Source organism: Carex rostrata, chromosome 34 (genome assembly GCF_964058835.1).
Source record: "Carex rostrata chromosome 34, lpCarRost1.2, whole genome shotgun sequence".
Classification (NCBI taxonomy): Eukaryota; Viridiplantae; Streptophyta; class Magnoliopsida; order Poales; family Cyperaceae; genus Carex; species Carex rostrata.
Window position 1 is genome coordinate 1,484,857 of NC_135951.1, and position 22,243 is coordinate 1,507,099.

At 30.7% G+C, this 22,243-nt stretch overlaps 1 protein-coding gene across 1 annotated transcript; it reads left to right on the forward strand.

Annotated features, from left to right (window-relative positions):
* Positions 1 to 16,786: 16,786 nt before the first annotated feature.
* Positions 16,787 to 19,308, forward strand: LOC144548950 (ubiquitin-ribosomal protein eS31y fusion protein). Its single transcript, XM_078297686.1, has 2 exons — positions 16,787 to 16,978; positions 18,797 to 19,308. Exons 1-2 carry the CDS (start codon positions 16,876 to 16,878, stop codon positions 19,162 to 19,164), a joined length of 471 nt encoding a protein of 156 aa, XP_078153812.1. The 5' UTR covers positions 16,787 to 16,875; the 3' UTR covers positions 19,165 to 19,308.
* Positions 19,309 to 22,243: the final 2,935 nt, after the last annotated feature.

Sequence of the window (22,243 nt, forward strand, 5' to 3'; positions counted from 1 at the left end):
TCGACGCAGGATAGATATGTACCAAAGTGTTGTATGGACCAGTTGTTTAGTAAATCAGCACAAGACAGATCTATATCGGCATTTTTTGTTCAGGTTCACCACAGCACAAGCGCACGTAAATTTGGAGCTTTGCGTGAAATCCCATTTCCCAAAAATAAAAATGAGTTCCACGCAGATTCATTCAATGTGTGTGGAACCCTCTTTTTTAAAAATAAAAGAAGTTCTACGGAGATTGATAAGCGTAGAATCATAGAAGGAAAAATCGGCCGTTCCGATTCAGAATCGGATGGTACCGATCTGATTTTTGACCGAGTTACAGCCGAAATGGTCCAATTTCAGTCAAATTCCAGCTGAAATGGTTCAATTTCAGTCAAATTTCGTCTGAAACGGTCCAAATCCATTCAAATTCCGGCCGGAAGATATTGATTCCAGTCAAATTTCAGCTGAAATAATCCAATTCCACCGAAACAGCAATATAACAATCTAAAAAAAAAAAATTGTCCACAACGTGAATTGAACTCTAAATCTCTTCAATAAAGGTCCATACAACTACCATCCCAACATACTAGCCTTATTTGTTAGAAACACAACTATATTTATATATAAACCTTGTAATTTGTACTATATACAATTATTGAAATGTTTGTATTATATTTTTTTAATGAATTATTTGATTGTAATTATTTAATTAAACATAAATTATTGGCAAATTATATTTTTATCATTTTTTTTCGATTTTTTAGCATAAAACAAGTTTCTGGCAAAAAAGTCTGATTTTCCAAGCTGAATTAGCCGATTCACTAATTCCAAATCGGAATTGGCCAGGACCAATCCCGATTTCGATTTCGATTTTTCCTTCTATGCATAGAACCCCTTGGTTCTGAGCAGATATAATCTATGTGGATGGTAGATAGTTTGACTTTTCAAAACAACACTGGTAAAATCAGAATTTGAAATATTAAGATGATAACTTTAAAAATTTCGGGTTAAAATACACCATGGAGGAAGCTCCCTACAAACTTCTACCTTTATGCTCCTATTATATTTTAAAAACCAACAACCAACACTACAAGGTATCTTTAAGTAAATTTCGGGTTCAAATACACCATGGAAGATTTCTACTTGTAGGGGGGCCGAATTTTATGCTCCTCTTATGATTTATGGAATAATGATTCCATTGCCAACATGATACAGATTCAAAACGGTCACACCAAAATAGTTAATTGTATTGAGATGTCATGTGATGTGATGATACTATTATGTCATAGGGGTCAAATAGATAGAATCCTAGAATTTAATATGCATGTTTGACATGCAGTGTTTTTATATACAGCCACATATGGAATCATGCGGATGCATAACACTATATGTGGACCTTCTAGATCTAGTTTAAAAGATTTTATTCAAATTTAAATATTAAAGAAAAAAATTGAAGATAAGTGTTGATACTTGATAGTACCTCTAGCTTGGGAAATCTTGCCGGACTATCTTGGAGGCCTCTTCCATTAGAGGCTTCGGGAAGAAATCTCAAGAGAGACTCAAGCGCTAGCTTGCCATTCTTGGTGTGGCTTGATTGATCTAGTCTATGAGTAGATCATTGCATTAATTTGAAGCAAGAAATTTATTTAAACTCATGTTTTATTGCTTGTGCTGGTATCCTACGTACAGTGGTATCAAAGTCTTAGGCTCTTGTAGAATGATTTCATCAGGAAAAGTGTCAAAGTGTGTCAAAGTGTCAAAGTGTCAAAGTGTCAAAGTGAATTAGTGATAATATTGATAGACTGATAGTAGTACAAAAATACAAAGAAGAGACGACAGTATGGTATGTGCTAGTACCAGGTAGGTTCCACAAGGGGATTCAACGCAGCCTCCTGTTGTTGTTGTTGTTGATGTTGTTGCTGCTCTGATCCTACGCAACAAGATCGGCATTAGGGAGCATATATGAATAAATTAAGTGATAGATTGATGGATGGATGGATGGATGGATGTGGATGAATAGAAGGATGGAAGGATCAATGGATCGATCGATAAGTGCTAGATGAGGAAGAACCAGAGAGGGAGAGAGAGAGAGGTGTCGGTGTTGTGGAAGAAGAGCATCATCTTCATGCCTGCTTTTTTTCTTTTTTTTTCTGTTATTTTTTCCTCTTGGGCTTTTCAGGGCTTGTCGGCCTTAAATTTGTTTTCCAGAATTGTAGACTCAATTTCCATCCTTCCATTGCTCTATGACCAAACATAGACCTACCGATTGCTTCTTTTATATTATTAGTACAAGAAACGAGCACATAACAAGAATTATATATAACTTTTTATTTCTTTCAACAAAGCTAACGTCAATGCAAATTTCAAATGGATGCGGAATGAAATCAACATCCATTCACACCGTCAAATCCCATCAAAATGTGTTTTATACATGAATGATTAGTTGATTACAGATATGGAAGAACCTCGTCAGGAAATTAAAGAGGCCATAATATATATGCACAGCGGGTGACTTTATAGAATGCACCACACTTGTATTCATTTATATATAAGAAAACAAAAAAAAGAAGAAGATATCATCACAGTTAAAAATACAAGCGAGATTGTACATTTCTTCAGATCTTTTAAGGAAAGATATGGCAAATAGAAGAAGTAGCATATTTGCTAACACCCAATGATGTCTCAAAATTATCAAGCTGTCTGATGAAATCATGAAACCATGATTAGGAGCAGCCAGCGGCCTTCTGCTCCTAACTAGTGACAAAGCAGCTTGTCGAGTCATTCTGTTTTTCTTCATTAGATATGCAACAACTATCGTCGCACTGAAATAAATCCTAAATAACACACGAACAGCAATTAATTAGCATCATTATGTACACATTAGCCTTCAGCTGATGCTCTAATTTGAAGAAATTCCAAATTTAGAGTAGATCACCACCTAATGTACCATTAATATTATGCAACAAGAACAGGTGAATTGAAGATGATAAATTACCTTTCTGGACCTTCCTGCAAAGCAATGGAAGAAGACGGCGCCACCAGAGATCTTTGCTTGGTTGATAAAATCAATGCAGTCTTGGAAGTAGGTATCTAGACGTGTTTGTGGGGTGTCTTGGATTGCAAAATAAAAATAATAACAGTGAGTCACTTAATTTCATGTAGATGTAGAAATTGAAATTGAAGGAAGAAATTAAGAAGTAGTGAGAAAGACCATCAATATTCTTGTAGATGAATTCATCAGGAAAAGCGGGGTTGAGGGATGCGGCGACAGTGGAGAATGTGGGTGATGTTTACGGTCTTGAGCTTCACCCGGTTCTTTGCTGCTCCGAAAGAACCCAGGTACAAGCCCTAAAACTTGCATCATATATTCATTTCAGTAACAGTAAATCAAATTGCAATGTTAACTAATTAACTAATAAATTAATTAAGTAAGCATACACGAGGGTATATCTAAATGTCACCATATATACTTCAAAAGTACACAAATTAACTATTTTTTTTCTGGAAACTGACCAATTCAAACTGTCATATTTTATAAATAAAGAGTAAATGGATATTTTATAAATTTATAATGAGTTTCAATATAAAGAGACATTAAAATGGATAAATTTGTGAGTTTTTAAAATTTGAAAGGCTAAATATGATATTGTAAAATTTAGAGGGTGATACAAGTCATTTCAAACTTTTTAAAGGTTATACATGAAATTCCCCCTAAAAAATGCAATAGTAATGAATGAATGAATTAAGAAGAACACACAAAAGAAGAAAGAACACACAAAAAAATTTAGATTGTCAATGGACATACGGTGTCGATGGCATCCGGGTAGCAAACATGGTCTCAAGCAGCGCACGCACTTGTTTTCGCATCATCACTAGCGCCGCTACCTCCTCATTTCCTGAGTCCACGTCGTCTGCATTAATTCAAAGAGCATCTTTTGAGATAACGCATCTTGACTGTTTGATTTTGTTTTTTTGAAGGTTAGTAGCTGATAGCCTACTAACGATTGTATAAATAAGAAAAGTATTTACATTTTACCGGGGGTACCCGACTTACCCATGATACACTATGTTACTCGACTGTCTGATTTTGAACGGAACCAATTCAGCCACAGTCTATAATTCAGGGGCCCTTTAATATTAGTGTAAATCCGGTCAGCACAAATCTTAAAGCAAATCAGACAGTCCAGATACATTAACTCAAAATATTCTTTTTTGAGTTAATGCAGAGGATACGAATTCTCAATTCTTCTCCTCTCTTTCTTCTTGCTCAGAAGACAAATTCAATGCTAGAACAGACTCTCCTTCGTCAAAAGACAGAGAAAGCTATTAATAAAATTCCAATCTATTATATATTGCTTTCTTCCTTTATCGCCGCGTCTCTCTCTTTTGTAATATTTAAGTTAAACAAAATGTTTGGTTTGACGTGACATTTCAAAATAAATAACATATTACTTTTATGGGTGCCGATCAATTCAACGCACGACGAGAAGACCAATTGTACAACACTTCCATTTACTAATTTTTAGAGATTGCATTTTTCTCTTTATTAAAAAAAAATATATATAGCTTGTGTAAAAGTATTTTGTCTTCTAATTGGCCAGTTTGAGTAAATAAATGATTTCTTACATACTGATATATACACAAGCGTCTGCCTAAATGTTATCGTGTAGATGTGATTAGTTAAAAAATAAATTTTTTGTCCTCACATACTAACCAATTAGGTTTTTTACATTTTAAATAAGTTTAAATAAGAAAAAATAACATATTAGCTAAATTTGTGAATTTTTGAAAGTTAGAAAGGTTAATATAATATTATGAATTTTAGAAGGAAAAATACATAATTGATTTTTTATGAGTATACATAAAATTTCCCAAAAAAAGGAAGAAAGAGATGTTTTCATATTTGGCAAACTCTTAAACCTTGGTCTCTGATTAATGAATAAGACAGCTCTCCTTACAATTTTCTTTTAATTAAATCCATATAATAGTAGAGAATCTGAAATGCAAATGGTGAAAAAAATAATTCGTAAATTAACCATGGGGAAAGTCATGAATTCTGTCACAATATTTAACTTTGTGGTGGTATTTCTTTTGTTTTTCATTATTGCAATATGCATGCAACCGGGTCAAATCAAATAAAAACTTTTAAATGATGTTACAACCATTCTTTGTTTTAAATTGAAAGCTACAATTGGAAGTTTTATGTCGCCAAAATTGTAAATATAATTAATGAATCAAATTCAACGCTATCAAGGTATATAGTCAAATCCTTAATTAATTTTTTAGGGGGTTGGTGAGGTTTAAGCTTGTTTTATAGAAGCTTTATATTTTAAAAAAAAAAAAATTTAAGGCGCCTATTGAAAGAAATTGGATTTTGTTCAAAAGGGTCCAAAACTTTATCCAAATTAAGTCGGAATTCAACTCATTCAATTTGCTTCCAGAATTCGAGATTCATGTGAATAATTTAGAATTTAATAAATTTAAACAACTTCGTGAATCTAAAATGTCAGCCTAAATTTTGACACCAATCAGACAATTTAAATATATTAAATAGAGCTTTGTGCAAATTCTTGATTGAAAAGAATTTCAAAAATATACTTTTATTTTTATACCTTTTTCAAAAAAAAAATAATCATAAATTATACTTAAGATTTAAAATATTATAAAATTACACCTCACCCTGAAATGTTTTCCCAAATTTGCTTCAATATATATGCTTCTCTCAATAAAAATATTAAAATATACATAAATTTAAAAATAATTATAAAATTATGTCTCGTCTTAATTTTTGTCTACTTTTAATAAAAAAAAATGTTGGCTTTAATTCCCTGGTGAATGATATGTTGTTAAAGTGCCTTTATTTTCTTTCCTCACTCCTCTACAAATATTCAAGCACACTTCTACTTCAAAAAAAGATAACCAAGGATGATAGAATTCAAACAAGAGAAAAGCATAAAAAGGGTAAGAGTGAGATAACATTTTAAAAATATAGCATAATTTATAATTATTTAAACAAAAAGAATATTTTCTTAATTTTTTTGAGGATATATTCTTTTTTGTGTTCTTATTTAATATAATGGAGTTTGCATACATTATAAAAAAATTGATTATAGTACATGCATATAAATATATATACCAAAATTTATTAAAAAATAGAAATAAAATATTATGTGAACAATTTTATAATAATTTCTGAAAATTCACAAATAATTACAAATACTATTTAATTTATCAATTTGTTTGAAAATATATTATTCACAAATTATTTAATAGGAAAGCTAGACGACATGCTCCAAAGTCCTCATTAAACCGATTTTTTTAAAAATACCCCAAAAAATAATTATTTTATTAATAATAACCAGGTTTTTGATGGAATTTTAAAAATACCCAGGCCGCAGATTTTTTCTGCGCTCCGAAATTTTTATTACGGGCCGCAGAAAAAATTTGCGCCCCGAAAATATATATATATATATATTTTTTTTTGAGAATTTTTTATTCCGAGCGCAGATTTTTTCTGCGGCCCGGATTTTTTTTTTTTTTTTTTTTTTTTTTTTTTTTTAGAGTTTGGAGAAAAAAAATCCATTATGTATATGTATGTATATGTATATGTATGTATGTATATGTATGTGTATGTGTGTGTGTGTATGTGTATGTGTATGTGTATGTGTATGTGTATGTGTATGTGTATGTGTATGTGTATGTGTATGTGTGTATGTCTATGTGTATGTGTATGTGTATGTGTATGTGTATGTGTATGTGTATGTGTATGTGTATGTGTATGTGTATGTGTATGTGTATGTGTATGTGTATGTGTATGTCTATGTGTATGTGTATGTCTATGTATATGTATATGTATATGTCTATGTATATGTATATGTATATGTCTATGTATATGTATATGTCTATGTATATGTATATGTATATGTATATGTCTATGTATATGTATATGTATATGTATATGTATATGTATATGTATATGTATATGTATATGTATATGTATATGTATATGTATATGTATATGTATATGTATATGTATATGTATATGTATATGTATATGTATATGTATATGTATATGTATATGTATATGTATATGTATATGTATATGTATATGTATATGTATATGTATATGTATATGTATATGTATATGTCTATGTCTATGTCTATGTCTATGTCTATGTCTATGTATATGTATATGTATATGTATATGTATATGTCTATGTATATGTCTATGTCTATGTCTATGTACACATATATTATATACACATATATACATATACATATATTATACACATATTATATTATATATACATACACATATATTATTAAAAAAAATCAGATCATGGATATTTTCTTTCTCCAAACTCTAAAAAAAATAAAAAAAAATATACATATACATCTACATATACATAAACATAAATATTATATACATATACATAAACATAAATATTATATACATATACATATACATATACATATATTATACATATATTATATACACATATATACATATATATACATATACAAATACATATACATACAGATACATATACATATACATATACATATACATATACATACACATACATATACATATACATACATATACATACACATACACGTATACATACATATACATATATATACATGATGGATTTTTTTTCTCCAAACTCTAAAAAAAAAAAAAAAAAAAAAAAAAAAAAATCGGGCCGCAGAAAAAATCTGCGCTCGGAATAAAAAATTCTAAAAAAAAAAAAAAAAAAAATATTCGGGACGCAAATTTTTTCTGCGGCCCGGAATAAAAATTCCGGAGTGCAGAAAAAATCTGCGGCCTGGGTATTTTTAAAATTTCATCCAAAACCTGGTTATTTTTAATAAAATAATTATTTTTTTGAGTATTTTTAAAAAAATCGGCTCATTAAACATTCATTAATTTTAAATAAAATAAAAATGACATACGCTGAATTCAGCATTATACAGCTGCAATGCAATGCTATGCATCATGACATGTGATATGTCATGCCAGCTATTATTTATCTGTTTGCAATAATAGAAATTTGACTGGTAGCCCCCTACATCATTTTTTAATTATACAACTAACGTGACATTAACTAATTACTGGTCAAGAAAACAACACATAAAGTCTGTTTTCTTTGAGGTATAAATAAATAATGGTTTAAAGAAGTCGTTGTCCTTTAACAAAATATAATAATAGTTTCAGAGAATTTCTTGTATACCCTTAAATTATTTCGTAATATCTCTTTTAAAATTCATAATTTTATATTTATCATTTAAAATTTCAAAAACTCACAAATTTAATTAACTGAACATTTCTCACACATGAACATGCATCATATTTTTTTTTTAATTTGATAAAGGGTAAAATGAAAACATCTAAATGTAGGCAATAAGATGAGTAAATTTGTGAGTTTTTAAAACATAAAAGGATAAATAAAATATTATAATTTTTTGAAGGGTATACATGAAATTCTCTCCAATAATAAAACCTTTCACGGTCACGGTCAGAAGGGGCAGATTAACCAAGTCTAAGAACCTTGCTTCCTTGTACCTTATATAACATGTTTTTCTTTCAACCTACAATAGAACATAATTAAATAAATGAATAATAGTTTAAAGAAGTCGTTGTGCCTTCCGAGAATTTCATGTATACCCTTAATTATTTCAATATTGCCTATATTTTCCATTTAAAATTCATAATATTATATTTATTCTTCTAAATTTAAAAAACTCACAAATTAATTTCACTGAACATTTCTCATACATGAACATATAATTTTCTTTTTCTAATAAAAGGTTAAATTAAAAACTTAAAAATGTAAGCAATTACTTAGATGAGTTATAAATTCGTGAGTTAATTTTTGAAATTTTAAAAAGGTAAATAAAATATTATAAAATATTGAAGAGCAAATTCATAATTTTGAAAAATTTAAGGGCTCATAATAAAACCTATCATGACCACGGGCAGAACGGGCAGGTTGGCCAAGTCTAAGAAACGCGCTGCCTTTTATTGTACCCTATATAAGATGCTCTTCCTTCAACCTACATCAAAACAAACCAAACAAACTTCAGCTCTCTTCTCCAAATACAAACTTAAACAAAAACAAGAAGAGAAATATAACCAATGGCAGCACCAGCATTCAACTCGTTCGTCTTCGCAATGGCAGTTGTTTTCGCCACTCTGGTGATGGCCGATGCGCAAACAGCACCGGCACCCGCACCGACTCCGTCAGATGCTGTTGCCACATTCCCAGGTTTTGCTGTCGCCGCGTCAATGGTTGCGCTCGTGTTTGGTTACATTCTTCATTAATTAAGCACACTTTCTTTCTTACAAGGTTAATGGAATACTAATAATGATGATGATTATAAAGATTGTGCGTATATATTTATGTTTTAATGTTTAATTTCATTTTATTCTATGATACTGATTAAATTTAATAAAAGAAAGAGAATGATATTACTTTTTCTTTTCTTTTCTTTTTCCTTTCGAGGGGAAGTGATTTGGTAACTTTTGTACCGAAATTTTTATTCACATCCTCAATTAAAAAAGTTACACATATGCCCTCAAATTTTTTTATTAAAAAAAAAAATGCTCCAACCGCTGGTTTCTCCAACAGTTTTCTTCTTCTCTTTTTTTTTTTTTTTTAAATTCTCAAACAAATAGAATGTGAAAGGAGAATTAATTGAGAAGTAAAATTGTTCATTTATTAATTTTTTTAATGATCAACAACAACTTCACAATATATAACCCTGGGTAAATATCAGAAAAATACAGAAACACTGCATTAACTAGTTAAAGTAAAAAAAAAATGATGCTTCTTAATTTTTGTAATATTGATACTCAATTGTATAAGTATCAAAACAATTAATTGATCATAGAATCAGAAACAACTTCAACTAAAGTTTTGAAACCCTAAACGACATTTTTTCTACAATTTTGGTTGTTTCTACTAAAGTTTTGAAACCCTAAAAGATATTTTTTTTGCAATTTTGATTCTTTCGACGTCCGAACGTTTATGCCTCAAAATCTAGACCCCCGTCTATTCGCAAATTTTATGAATTGTCATCAAATGTTAAAATCGGAGTTTCCTACCAACATTTATTGTCGTTAAAAGTTTGGAACAATGTATCAATGTTTTATTACAAAAACATCGATGATGCGCCGATGTGTTTTACCCCGGTCAATCTCAGCACAAGTGTATCAATGTTTTAACATTGCAAAAAAATGACGAATCGGCGACATTTTTTACCCTGGTTAATTTCAACACAAGTGCATCGATGTTTCATTACAAAAACATTGATGACACGTCTATATTTTTTACCATGGTTAATTTCAGGACAAGTACATGGAAGTTTCATTGCAAAAACATCGATGTCGCGCCTATATTTTTTTACCCTGGTTAATTTTAGCACAACTGTACTATTTTATTGCAAAATTATAAATGACGCACTGGTGAATCCCAACACAAGCGTATCCATATTTCAATAGAAAACAATGATGTTTCTATAATAAAATGCGTGCGGCACATCTAAATTTTTTTTTTAAAAATGGTAAGGTATTTGTGTAATTTTTTTTTAATTGAGCATGTGGATAAAAAATTCGGCTCCTTGTAAATTTCATGAAATAAAACAAGGGGACTTGTAATTTGTAAAAAAAACATTTGTGATGTATTCATCTATACGGATCAATTAAAAAATTCTTATACGGATCAATTAAAAAATTGAATGATGTTTACGGTTTACCAGAATAACAAATTATATATATATTGTCAAACATTGATTACAGACCTTGCTATGATTTGAATTTTATACGAGTAATCCCATACAACAAAAGCAATTGCAATCAATTCATCACCAAATTAACAAACTTCTACCTAAAAATCATAAACAATTCTAAATGCATGCCTGTCAAATATTGACTTCCAAGTCCAATTCTTTTTGTCAATTAATTAACCGTGTTCATCGGTAAAATTTCAAATCAATAAACAACATTACAAATTAACACTTTATGCATGATAATGACCAACCATAATATATCAAATCATCATGTTTACAACAACCAGCCATAATATATCTTCCTTTATCCATACTAGTGGTTGAACATTTTTCAATACATTTTTAATATATCTTTCTTTATCTTTCTTTATCCACACAAACCAAACAAAACCTCAGCTCTCTTCTCCAAATACAAACTTAAACAAAAAAATAACAAGGCAGAAGAGAAACATATATAACCAATGGAATAATTATATTAATGATGATGATTATTATTTAAATGATTGTGCGTATAGATGTATGTTTTTTTATATTAATTTATTCTTTGTTGATGTTTAATTTCGTTTTATTCTATGATATACTGTGTACATGTCGAATGTTCTGATTAAATTTAATAAAACAAAACAGATACAAAATACTTCTGGATACTGGTGCTTTTAATTTTTCTTTTCTTTTCTTTTTATTTTTGGTGTTGGTAAATGTCGTCTCTTGTACTGAAATTTGTACCTCAATTAAAAAATTACACAGATGCTCTCACATTTTTTAATAAAAAAAAAATTGCCCCAACTACTGGTTTTTCTAGCGGTTGTCTTGGTTTTTTGAAAATTCTCAAACAAATAGCATATGGATCGAAGATTAATTGAAAAGTAAAATTGTTAATACATTATTGTTTTAATTATAAATACCAACCTCACAATATATAAACTCTGATTAAATGATAGGAAAAAAAAACTGTATTAGTTAAAGTTAAAAAAAAAACTAAATGCTGCCCTTGTTTTTTGTAATATATATTGATACTCAATTTTAGAATGTTTATTATTGTCATATAATTTTTTATGAATAATTAACTGATTGTAGATTCAGAAACAACTTCAACTGAAATTTTTTTGAGGTTCTAAACAATATTTTTCTTTTACAATTTTGATTATTTTGACATCCGAAGGCTTATGCCTCAGACTCTAGGCCCTCTGTCTCTTCGCAAGCTTTAGTTCTCATCAATGATGGACTGATATATTATTGCAAAAACTTGTTGTTGTTTAAAATTTGGAACAATTAATGTATAAATATTTTTAGTGCAAAAACAGCGATGTCGGACATCCATGTTTCATACACTGGTTAATCCCAGCACAAAAGCATTTATGTTTCAATGCAGAAACATCGATAAATCAAGGATGTCTCATACCTTGGTTAATCATAACACAAATGTATTAATATTTCAATACAAAAACATTGATGTTTATATAATAAAATATGTATATCACATCTTAAATTTTAAAACAAAAGAAAAATTGGGCATTTGTTTAATTAACTTCTTTTAATTGAGGATATATATGAACAAATTTCGGCTCCCTGTAGTAATCATGAAATATACACTAGGGGGGTTGTAATTTGTTAAAAAAAAAACATTTGTGATATATTCATCTATAGTTGTATAGCTACGTTACAAGCAACAATTTCTTATTCTGATCAATTAAAAATTGAATGATGTTTACGGTTTACCAGAATAACAAAATTATATATTGTCAAACATTGATTACAGACCTTGATATATATGATTTGAATTTTATACGAGTAATCCCATTTAATAAAAGCAATTGCAATCAATTCACCAAACAAACTTTTACCAAAAAAATCATAAACAATTCTAAATGCATGTCAATTATAATTTGGCTAGTAAGCCTGTGGGCAAAGATTTTAAAAGAGCAATTTTAGCTTTATGCAACACACAGACTTTAGAATCAAAACAACATTCAAACACTGCATGAAGTCAAAACTACTCTGTTTTTGTGGTATGAACATTTTTATCATTAGCACCCAAATAAACTAGCCAAGGATTAGGGTTTCACTAGTACTAAATCTCCCCTCTTAAGTTCAATGAATTTGATTAATTGAATTGAACTTCTCATTAGAAGGATATAACCAGCAAGATTTTATTAAACTTTTAATTGATTTTTCTATTCATTATGAACTAATTAAGCAACCTCAAGAGATATAAAGCATGTATAGATTAAAAAAATAAATCTCAAGAACAAAGAAATTATCTTATCCAAACATTATATTTTCTTACTTGATCTGCATGTAATGTAAAATTTCAATTTTGTTTAGTTTATTAAGCAGTTAAAAATGGCCAAAACAAATGTTCTAAAATAACTTAAATATAATTTTCTTAACTTATTTGCTTTATAGTTTATACTAAGATAATAAAAAAAATTATAAATTTTACATGCACATGTATATTACTTGTAAGATGGTTCGGATTAACACTTGGAATTTGTCATTTAAAATCAATCAAATAATTTGTCCTACATTTTAAATAAATTTAAGGGGCGTGCAATCAATTGTTGAGCAAAACAAAATATTGACATCCAATCAAGTCCAATTCTTTCTGTCAATTAATAGATCAATAAATACCATTCAAAATTAACACTGTATGCATGATAATGACCCCTCATCATATTTACATTCCAAATCAATTGAAATTCCAATATATCAAAACCATCATTTTTACAACGACCAGCAATAATATATCTTTCTTTATCGATGCTAGTGGTTGGACATTTTGTCAATACATGTAGACTAGAAAATACCGAAATTTTATTAATATCTAAAAAAATTTGCAAAATTTCGAAATATACATCCAATTTGGAAAAATTTCGGAAACTGACCAATCCGTAGAATAATTTTTTCCGAAAAATTATTTTGCGGATTGGGCAAATTCCGAATTTTTTGCAAACTGAGTGTATATTGGAAATTTCATAATTTTTTCGATTTTAATAAATATTTGGTCTAGAAATATATAGGCAAGATAATTAAACCCAATTCAACTGATTCTGGCAAGGAAAGCCAGAGAATTGAGCTAGGGTAATCTTTGAATTAATCCTAGCAGAGAGCCTCTTTTGAATTTCATACATACCATTTAATTATTTCAATATTAGGTTTTTTTCATTTAAAATTCATAATATTATATTTATCCTTCTAAATTTCAAAACCACACAAATTTAATTGAACATTTATCATACACGAACGACATATTTTTATTTATTTTAATAAAGAGGACAATGGAAATTTTATAAAAGCAAGCAATAAGATGAGTAAATATGAGAGCTTCTGAAATTTAAAAGTGCATATTATATATAATATTATGAAATTTTAGAACGGAAAAGTTCGTAATTTTGAAATTTCTGGAACCTATCACTGTCATGGGCAGGTAGGGCAGAACGGGCAGAAAGGCCAAGTCTAAGAAACGCGCTTCCTTGTACCCTATATAAGATGCTCTTCCTTCGACCTACAATATCAAAACATAAACCAACAAACCTCAGCTCTCTACTCCAAATACAAACTTAAACAAAAACAAGGAAGAAGAGAAACATATATATAACCAATGGCGGCACCGGCGTTCAACTCGTTCGTCTTAGCAATGGCCGTTGTTTTCGCCACTTTGGTGATGGCCAATGCGCAAACAGCACCGGCCCCTGCACCGAACCAGTCAGATGCTGTTGCCATCGTTCCAGCTTTTGCTGCGGCTGCCTCAATGGTTGCGCTCGTGTTTGGTTACATTCTTCATTGATGAAGCACACTTACTTTCATAATTATGATTAAAAAGATTGTGGGATACATACATACATACATACATACATACATACATACATACATACATACATACATACATACATACATGTATATATATATATGTATGAGTTGACCACGGTGCTACGCGTAGCATAGAGGGCCTCCGTTCAACGGTTCGGATCAACCGTTAGAATTTTGAAAACTCATATATTGAGCCGTTGAACAGAGGCCATCTATGCTACACGTAACATATTAGCATTTTCCTATATATACATATATAACTATGTTTTGTGATATTTGTTCTTTGTTATTGTTTAATTTCGTTTTATATTATGATATACAGTGTGCATGTCGAATGTTAATGTTGTGATTAAATTTAATTATAAAAAAAAACATATATAATACTTCTGGATGCTGGGGCTTTTAATTTTTCTTTTCGTTTTTGGTGATTTGAGTAAATGTAGCATCCTTGCAGTATTCATGAAATACAAACAAGGGAACGTGCTATTTGTGTGTGTGTATATATATATATATGATCAATGAAAATATTAAATGATGTTTACGGCTTACCAGAAGAACAAAATTATATATATACTAGAACACCAACCATAATTATATATATACTGGACTGCTTTCCTCCCTTCTAGCTGGAATATTAGCAAACAAAACGGAAAGAGAGGCTGTCGTAAGGTGGAGCAACTGCCGACGGGTCGGAGACAGGAGAGAAGAGAAGAGACAGAGGAGAGGGCGGAAGGAAAAGTTTAGGTTAGGCCAAAGGCGGAGGCGTGTGTTTAGGTTTGGCGGAAGCATAGATTTAGGTCAGACGGAAGCAGAGGCGAAACGGAGGATTGAAGGAATGAACGAAGAAGAGGAGCTAATCTAGAAGCTAATCAGACGGAAGAGGAGCCAACATTAATTACAGACCTTGATATGATTTGAAAACAATAAAAGCAATTGCAATAAATTCACCAAATAAACTTCACCCATAATATCATGATAAACAATTTTAATGCATGCCAATTGTCGTTTAGCTAGTAGGCCGGTATATAGCAGTGTTGTAAATAACAGTATGCGGTCGTCAGACGGACAAGGTACCGCAAAGAGATTAATCGGGAATAATCGAGAATAATCGGTTACATTCATAAATAATCGTGCGATCAATCAGAAAAATCTATGACGATTTAATCACCGTTAATAACTAATTGGCTGATTAATCAGCTTAAACATATGTTTTTTGCAACACTGGTATATAATGTTTGGCACACTCTCTTTAAAAGTACTTAGAGCTCCTTAAGAAACTAAGGAGTCTTAAGCTTGTCAAACACTTATTCATTTGTAAAACTTAAAATCACTTTTTTTTTTAAACTCAATTTGCCCACTTTCTAAAACTTGCTCCAATTTTTAAAGCCACCATTCAAATCTGGTTCAATATCTTGCTCTGCGGTCTATGGCTTTGATCAAGATTACTTTTTGTTTAACTTCTAATTTAATATTTTAATAGATAAGTAGCTTCGAAAATATCGTAATGGTCTCCAAAATTACCAAAATAGTTAAAAAAAAATACAATAATGGTCCAGAAAGCTATCAAAATAGTTTATAAAATACCATAATTGTCTAGAAATTACCAAGATTTACCAAAAAATTCGAAAATACTAGAATGCTCTAAAAATTATCAAAAAAGTTTAAGATAATAACAGAACCAATTTGTATACCTACGGGTTTCTCTTCAACAAAGAAAGCAACCAATTTGTGAATATTTTTGACCCATACAAACTTTAAATTTGAATAGCCACCGAGATAGAGCCCAAATCTAATTATTGGGCTAAAAGAAACAGGCTCAATTAATTAAACAAAACCCTTCTTGAGGCCCAAATAACGGCCTGGTATGAGCCCTTCAAAAGGGACGGGGGTTGTCGTAACCAACCGTTCGATTGCTTTACGATAGCGTAAAAGATTTATTTAATCCTTCAACATGAATCGAAACGCACACACGAATATCGACGCACATCGAACGGATCGGAAATGGTTTCCGACCTCCCTCTTTCTCTTTGGAAATTCGAATTCGAAATCCCTAAAGTACCTCTATATTTTGAGAATGCATCGTAACTGTTCAATCTGCCTGACACGATAATTAAAGTGACACATGATGGTTCAGATATAAGCACAAAATTTGTGTTACTATAGGAGATTTTATTTCGAACATTATAAATACACCGTGCGACTGCAAATTGCGCCTCCTGTTTGAAAACCCTAACCCTAGCGAGAGTTCCAGCGCCGCCGCCGCATTGGAGCGCCTGAGAGAGAGAGGAGAGAGAGATGCAAATCTTCGTGAAAACCCTAACGGGGAAGACTATCACCCTTGAGGTGGAGTCGTCTGACACAATCGACAATGTCAAGGCCAAGATCCAAGACAAGGAAGGTACTCAGATTTCACATTACCTTTTTTCTACTTTCTTTTGTTAATAATCTCGTTTCAATCCCGCGTTTTGTACTGTTAATTTCATTGCTCCAGTTGTTTATAGTAAATAAGTAAGTTGAACTGTTAATTTTAATGAGTGAAACCTGCTAAATATTAGTTCTTAGGTAATACCGCATCAGGATTACTGTTAAATGTTAGCCCTTAGGTATTACTGGCACCATTGACATTTAAGGTTAATGGTGCCTGCAATGGAACTGTTAATTTGTCTGAGTGAAACCTTTTTAATGTTAAATGTTAGTGGTGCCAGTAAATATTAATGGTGCCAGCAATGGAAACGTTAATTTGTCTGGTTGAAACCTGTTTAATGTTAAATGTTAATGGTGACTGTTAATTTGTACTGTTAATTTCATTGCTGTTAAATATTAATGGTGCCAGTATATGTTAATGGTGCAAGCATTGGAACTGTTAACTTGTCTGAGTGAAACCTGTTAAATGTTAAATGTTAATGGTGCCAGTAAATGTTCATGTTGCCAGAAATGGAACTGTTAATTTGTGTGGTTGAAACCTGTTTAATGTTAAATGTTAATGGTGACTGTTAATTTGTACTGTTAATTTCATTGCCCCAGTTGTTTATAGTAAATAAGTAGGTTGAACTGTTAATTTTTCTCAGTGAAACCTGATAAATATTAGTTCTTAGGTAATACCGCATCAGGATTACTGTTAAATGTTAGTCCTTGGGTATAACTCGCACCATTAACAATTAACATTTAACAGGTTGATGGTGCCAGTAAATGTTAACGGTGCCAGAAATGGAACTGTTAATTTGTCCAAGTGAAACCTTATTAATGTTAAATGTTAATGGTGCCAGCAATGGAAACGTTAATTTGTCTGATTGAAACCTGTTAAATGTTAAATGTTAATTGTGCCAGCAATGGAACTGTTAATTTGTCTGTGTGAAACCTGTTAAATGTTAAATGTTAATGGTGCCAGAAATGGAACTATTAATTTGTCTGATTGAAACCTGTTTAATGTTAAATGTTAATGGTGCCATGGCTGATATAAATATTTCTGATCTGCTGCCAGTAAATGTTAGTTCTTTAGTTATTTGAAAGCAAATAGGAGGGTTTATTTAGGATATTTCTGATTAGGATGTTCATATTGTGAAAACTGGTGGGTTTCTGTTGCCAGTATATCAGCAATATATTTTGTTTTAGAATACCTTCATGCCTTTGCCAATTTAAATATTTCTTATGAGCTGCTAGTAAATTACCTGGCATCCTTGCTCGTTTCTAGTTATTAGATGGCTTGTATTACATAATTTCAATAAAAACAATCTGTAGTTAGATTAACCAGTTAATTTCTTCCGAGTTTAGGTAATCTTGAGTCCAATAAGATAAGTTTAAGGTAAATCTGGTTAATTTGAGTACTCCAGTTAGGATTTTTCCTATTGTAATTTTGACATTGTCGAAAATGTTTGCAAGGTTTGGAGGTTACAGTTTTTACTTGTCTTTTTAATCTTTTTTTACTTTTTGTTTGTGTGTGATTTTGTACTGTGTAGCTTGAACTGTTGATCTCTTAAGAGTACCTAGATTATGTCTGATGTAAACCTGTAAATTTTCTTGCCCCAGTTATTTAAAAGCAAATCTGGGTTGTTTATCTATAATCTTTCCAATTAGAAATTTGACACTGGAAAATTTAGTTTATTATATAATTTGAGAGGACAAAAAATGTTCTCCTGATCAATATGTGACATCAGAGGATTCAGAGCCATGTGAACAGTTTATATGTTGTGCCTTCTAATATTTATTGCTTGAACAGGGATTCCACCGGACCAGCAGAGGCTGATATTTGCTGGTAAGCAATTGGAAGACGGCCGAACCCTTGCCGACTACAACATCCAAAAGGAATCAACCCTCCACTTAGTTCTCCGGTTGCGTGGTGGGGCCAAGAAGAGGAAGAAGAAGACATACACCAAGCCGAAGAAGATCAAGCACAAGCACAAGAAGGTGAAGCTTGCAGTGCTCCAGTTCTACAAGGTAGATGATTCTACTGGTAAGGTCACTCGTCTCAGGAAAGAGTGCCCGAATGCTGATTGTGGTGCCGGTACTTTTATGGCGAATCACTTTGATAGGCATTACTGCGGTAAGTGCGGGCTGACTTATCTCTACAACAAGCAGGATGCTTGAGTTTTTCCTTAAAAAAAAATTGGTTGTCTTGTAGGGGCAGTATTGCTTTTGTCGAGTACTTTTTAGTATTAATTTTTGTTAGTGGAATTGTGATGGTACAATGAATACTATGTTGTTTTGTTATAATCTGTGTTGTTTGTGATATTTTTGTTTGGGTCTTTTATGCATGAGAGGTTGCTGTGTTTACTGGTAAATCCTTCTAATGAAAAGTTCAAATCAAATTTATTGTGCTGACGAGGGGAGATCTAGTACTAGTGAGACCCTAATCGTTGGTTACTCGGCTTGTTTATTTGGGTGCTAATGATAAATGTTCACGTCACAAAATATCAAAATTTGTGAACATTGTTAAATTCGGTCCAGAAAACCTTGTCCAATTTTTTTCATTTTCTTTATGCAAATTGGTAGAATTTCAGAGCAGTTCTGACTTCATGATGTGTTTTTGAATGTTATTTTGATTCTAAAGTATGTGCGTTGCATGAAGCTAAATCTACTCTGTAAAATTCTTACTAGCTAAACGACAATTAGAATGTATAGAATTTTTATTATTTTTTTGGTGAAATATATTTGGTGAATTGATTGCAATTGCTTTTATTAATTTTATTATAAAATTCAAATCATATCAAGGTCTGTAACCAATGTTTGACTGTATATAATTTTGTTTTTCTGGTAAACCGTAAACATCAAATAATTTTTTAATTGATCAAAATAATCTTTTGATGCTTGTAAATTAGCCATAAAACTATAAATCCTAAATGAATACATCGAAAGGAGGCTACATTTACTCGAACCACCAAAAAAAAAAAAATGCAAAAATTTAAGAAAAGAAGAAATATTAAAAGCTCCAGCATCCAGATGTATTTTCTCTGTTTTTTTTTATAAATAAATTTAATCACAACATAAACATTCGACATGTACACTGTAATACTGTATGTCTGTATATCATAGAATAAAACGAAATTGAACATTAACAAATTAAAAATATCACAAAACATAGATATATATGTGTACCCACAATCTTTTTAATCATCATTATGAAAGCAACATGCAAGAGTGCTTTATCAATGAAGAATGTAACCAAACACGAGCACAACCATTGAGGCGGCCACAGCAAAACCTGGGAATGTGGCAACAGCATCTGATTGAGTTGGTGCCGGGGCCGGTGCTGTTTGCGCATTGGCCATCACCAAAGTTGCGAAAACAACGACCATTGCTAAGACGAACGAGTTGAAAGCCGGTGATGCCATTGGTTATATTTCTCTTCTTCCTTGTTTAAGTTCGTATTTGGAGAAGAGAGATGAGGTTTGTTTGGTTTGTGTTGATGTTGGTTGAAGGAAGAGCATGTTTATATAGGGTACAAGGAAGCGCGTTTGTTAGACTTGGCAAATCTGCCCGTTCTGCCAGTGACTGTGATAGGTTTTATTATCATAGAATTTCATGTATACTCTTCAAAAATTTCAAAATTATGAATTTTCCCTTCAATAATTTATAATCTTTTATTTATCTTTTTAAATTTCAATAACTCACGAATTTACTACTCAGTTCATGTATGAAAAATGTTCAGTTATATATATTAATTTGTGATCTTTTGAAATTTAGAAGTGTAATATAATATTATGAATTTTAAACGAAAAATATGTAATATCAAAATAATTAAGGGTATACATGAAATTCTCGGAACTTATTATTATCTCTAAAACAAAAGCATTCTTTAAATAAGATCTAGAGCATGTTATATTATACAAGCAAGCACGTTTCCTAGACTTGGTCAATCTGACCGTTCCAACTTGGCCTACGGTCATGGAATATGAACCAAAAAAAAAAAATACAAAAAAAGAAAAAAAAAGGTCCAACTACTAGTATCGATAAAGAAAGATATATTATGGCTGGTCGTTGTAAAAATGACGGTTTGATATATTGGATTTTCAATTTCAATTGATTTGGAATGTAAACATGATGAGGGGTTATTATCACGCATACAGTGTTAATTTGGAATGTTGTTTACTCATCTTAAATTTTGCCGATGGACACGGTTAATTGACGCAAAGACATGGACTTGTGAGTCAATATTTTGTTTTGCTCCACAATTGATTGCATACCCCTTATTTTAATTTATTGAGAAAGTAGGACTAATTATTGAAGATTTGAGGGAATGAGATTATATCAGGACAATTAATGGTGGCTAATTGATGGAGATCGCTTTTGAGCCGATTTTTTTATTTATATCCAAAAATTAAATTAAATTTCAAAAAATAACCGAACCGGATGTCAAATTTGAAATCTACCCAAACCGGTTAACCGTTAACCGGACCAAATTTCCGGTTAACGGTTAACCGGACCTTTTCAAAATGGTTCGGTTAACCATTAACCGGACCCAAACCATGGGTCCGGTTAACGGTTAACCGGATTCGTTGGTTCGCTGAACCGTTAACCGAACCCAATTTTTTTTTTTTTTTTTTTTTTTTTTTTTTTTTTTTTTAAAAACAGAAAATTTTAAATGCATATGTATATGTATTTTTTTATTTTATATGTATATGTATATGTGTATGTATATTTTTCTATAATTTTAAATTTCAGATTTGATTTACAAATTTTTTTTTTGTGTAAATTTGATAAATCTAAATACGAATTTTATTTTATATGTATATGTAGATTATATAGAATATATAGTGTTTAGGGTTTAGGGTTAGTGTATATAGATTATATAGAATATTAATAAAATAAATATTCCGACAGAATATATATAGTTTCTGCAACATCCAATTATTAAGGTCTAAAATAATAATAATAATAATAAGGTCTAAAATTATTTATATGAAAATATATATAATAAATTTCTGCAACAGAAAATTAATTAGGCCGAAAATTATATATGAATTCATATAAAATCATAGAAAATACCAACATAATACAATTTGTGCAACATATACACACATATAGTTTTTTGTACATGCAATCCCATCTTATCCTATCATATAACATATAGTCAAGATCCAATACAACACATATAACACATAGTTCGGTCCTTCCCCTTTATTAGCCATGCAATCAACTTTTGGCCAAAATTCAGCAAGTTCGGCCC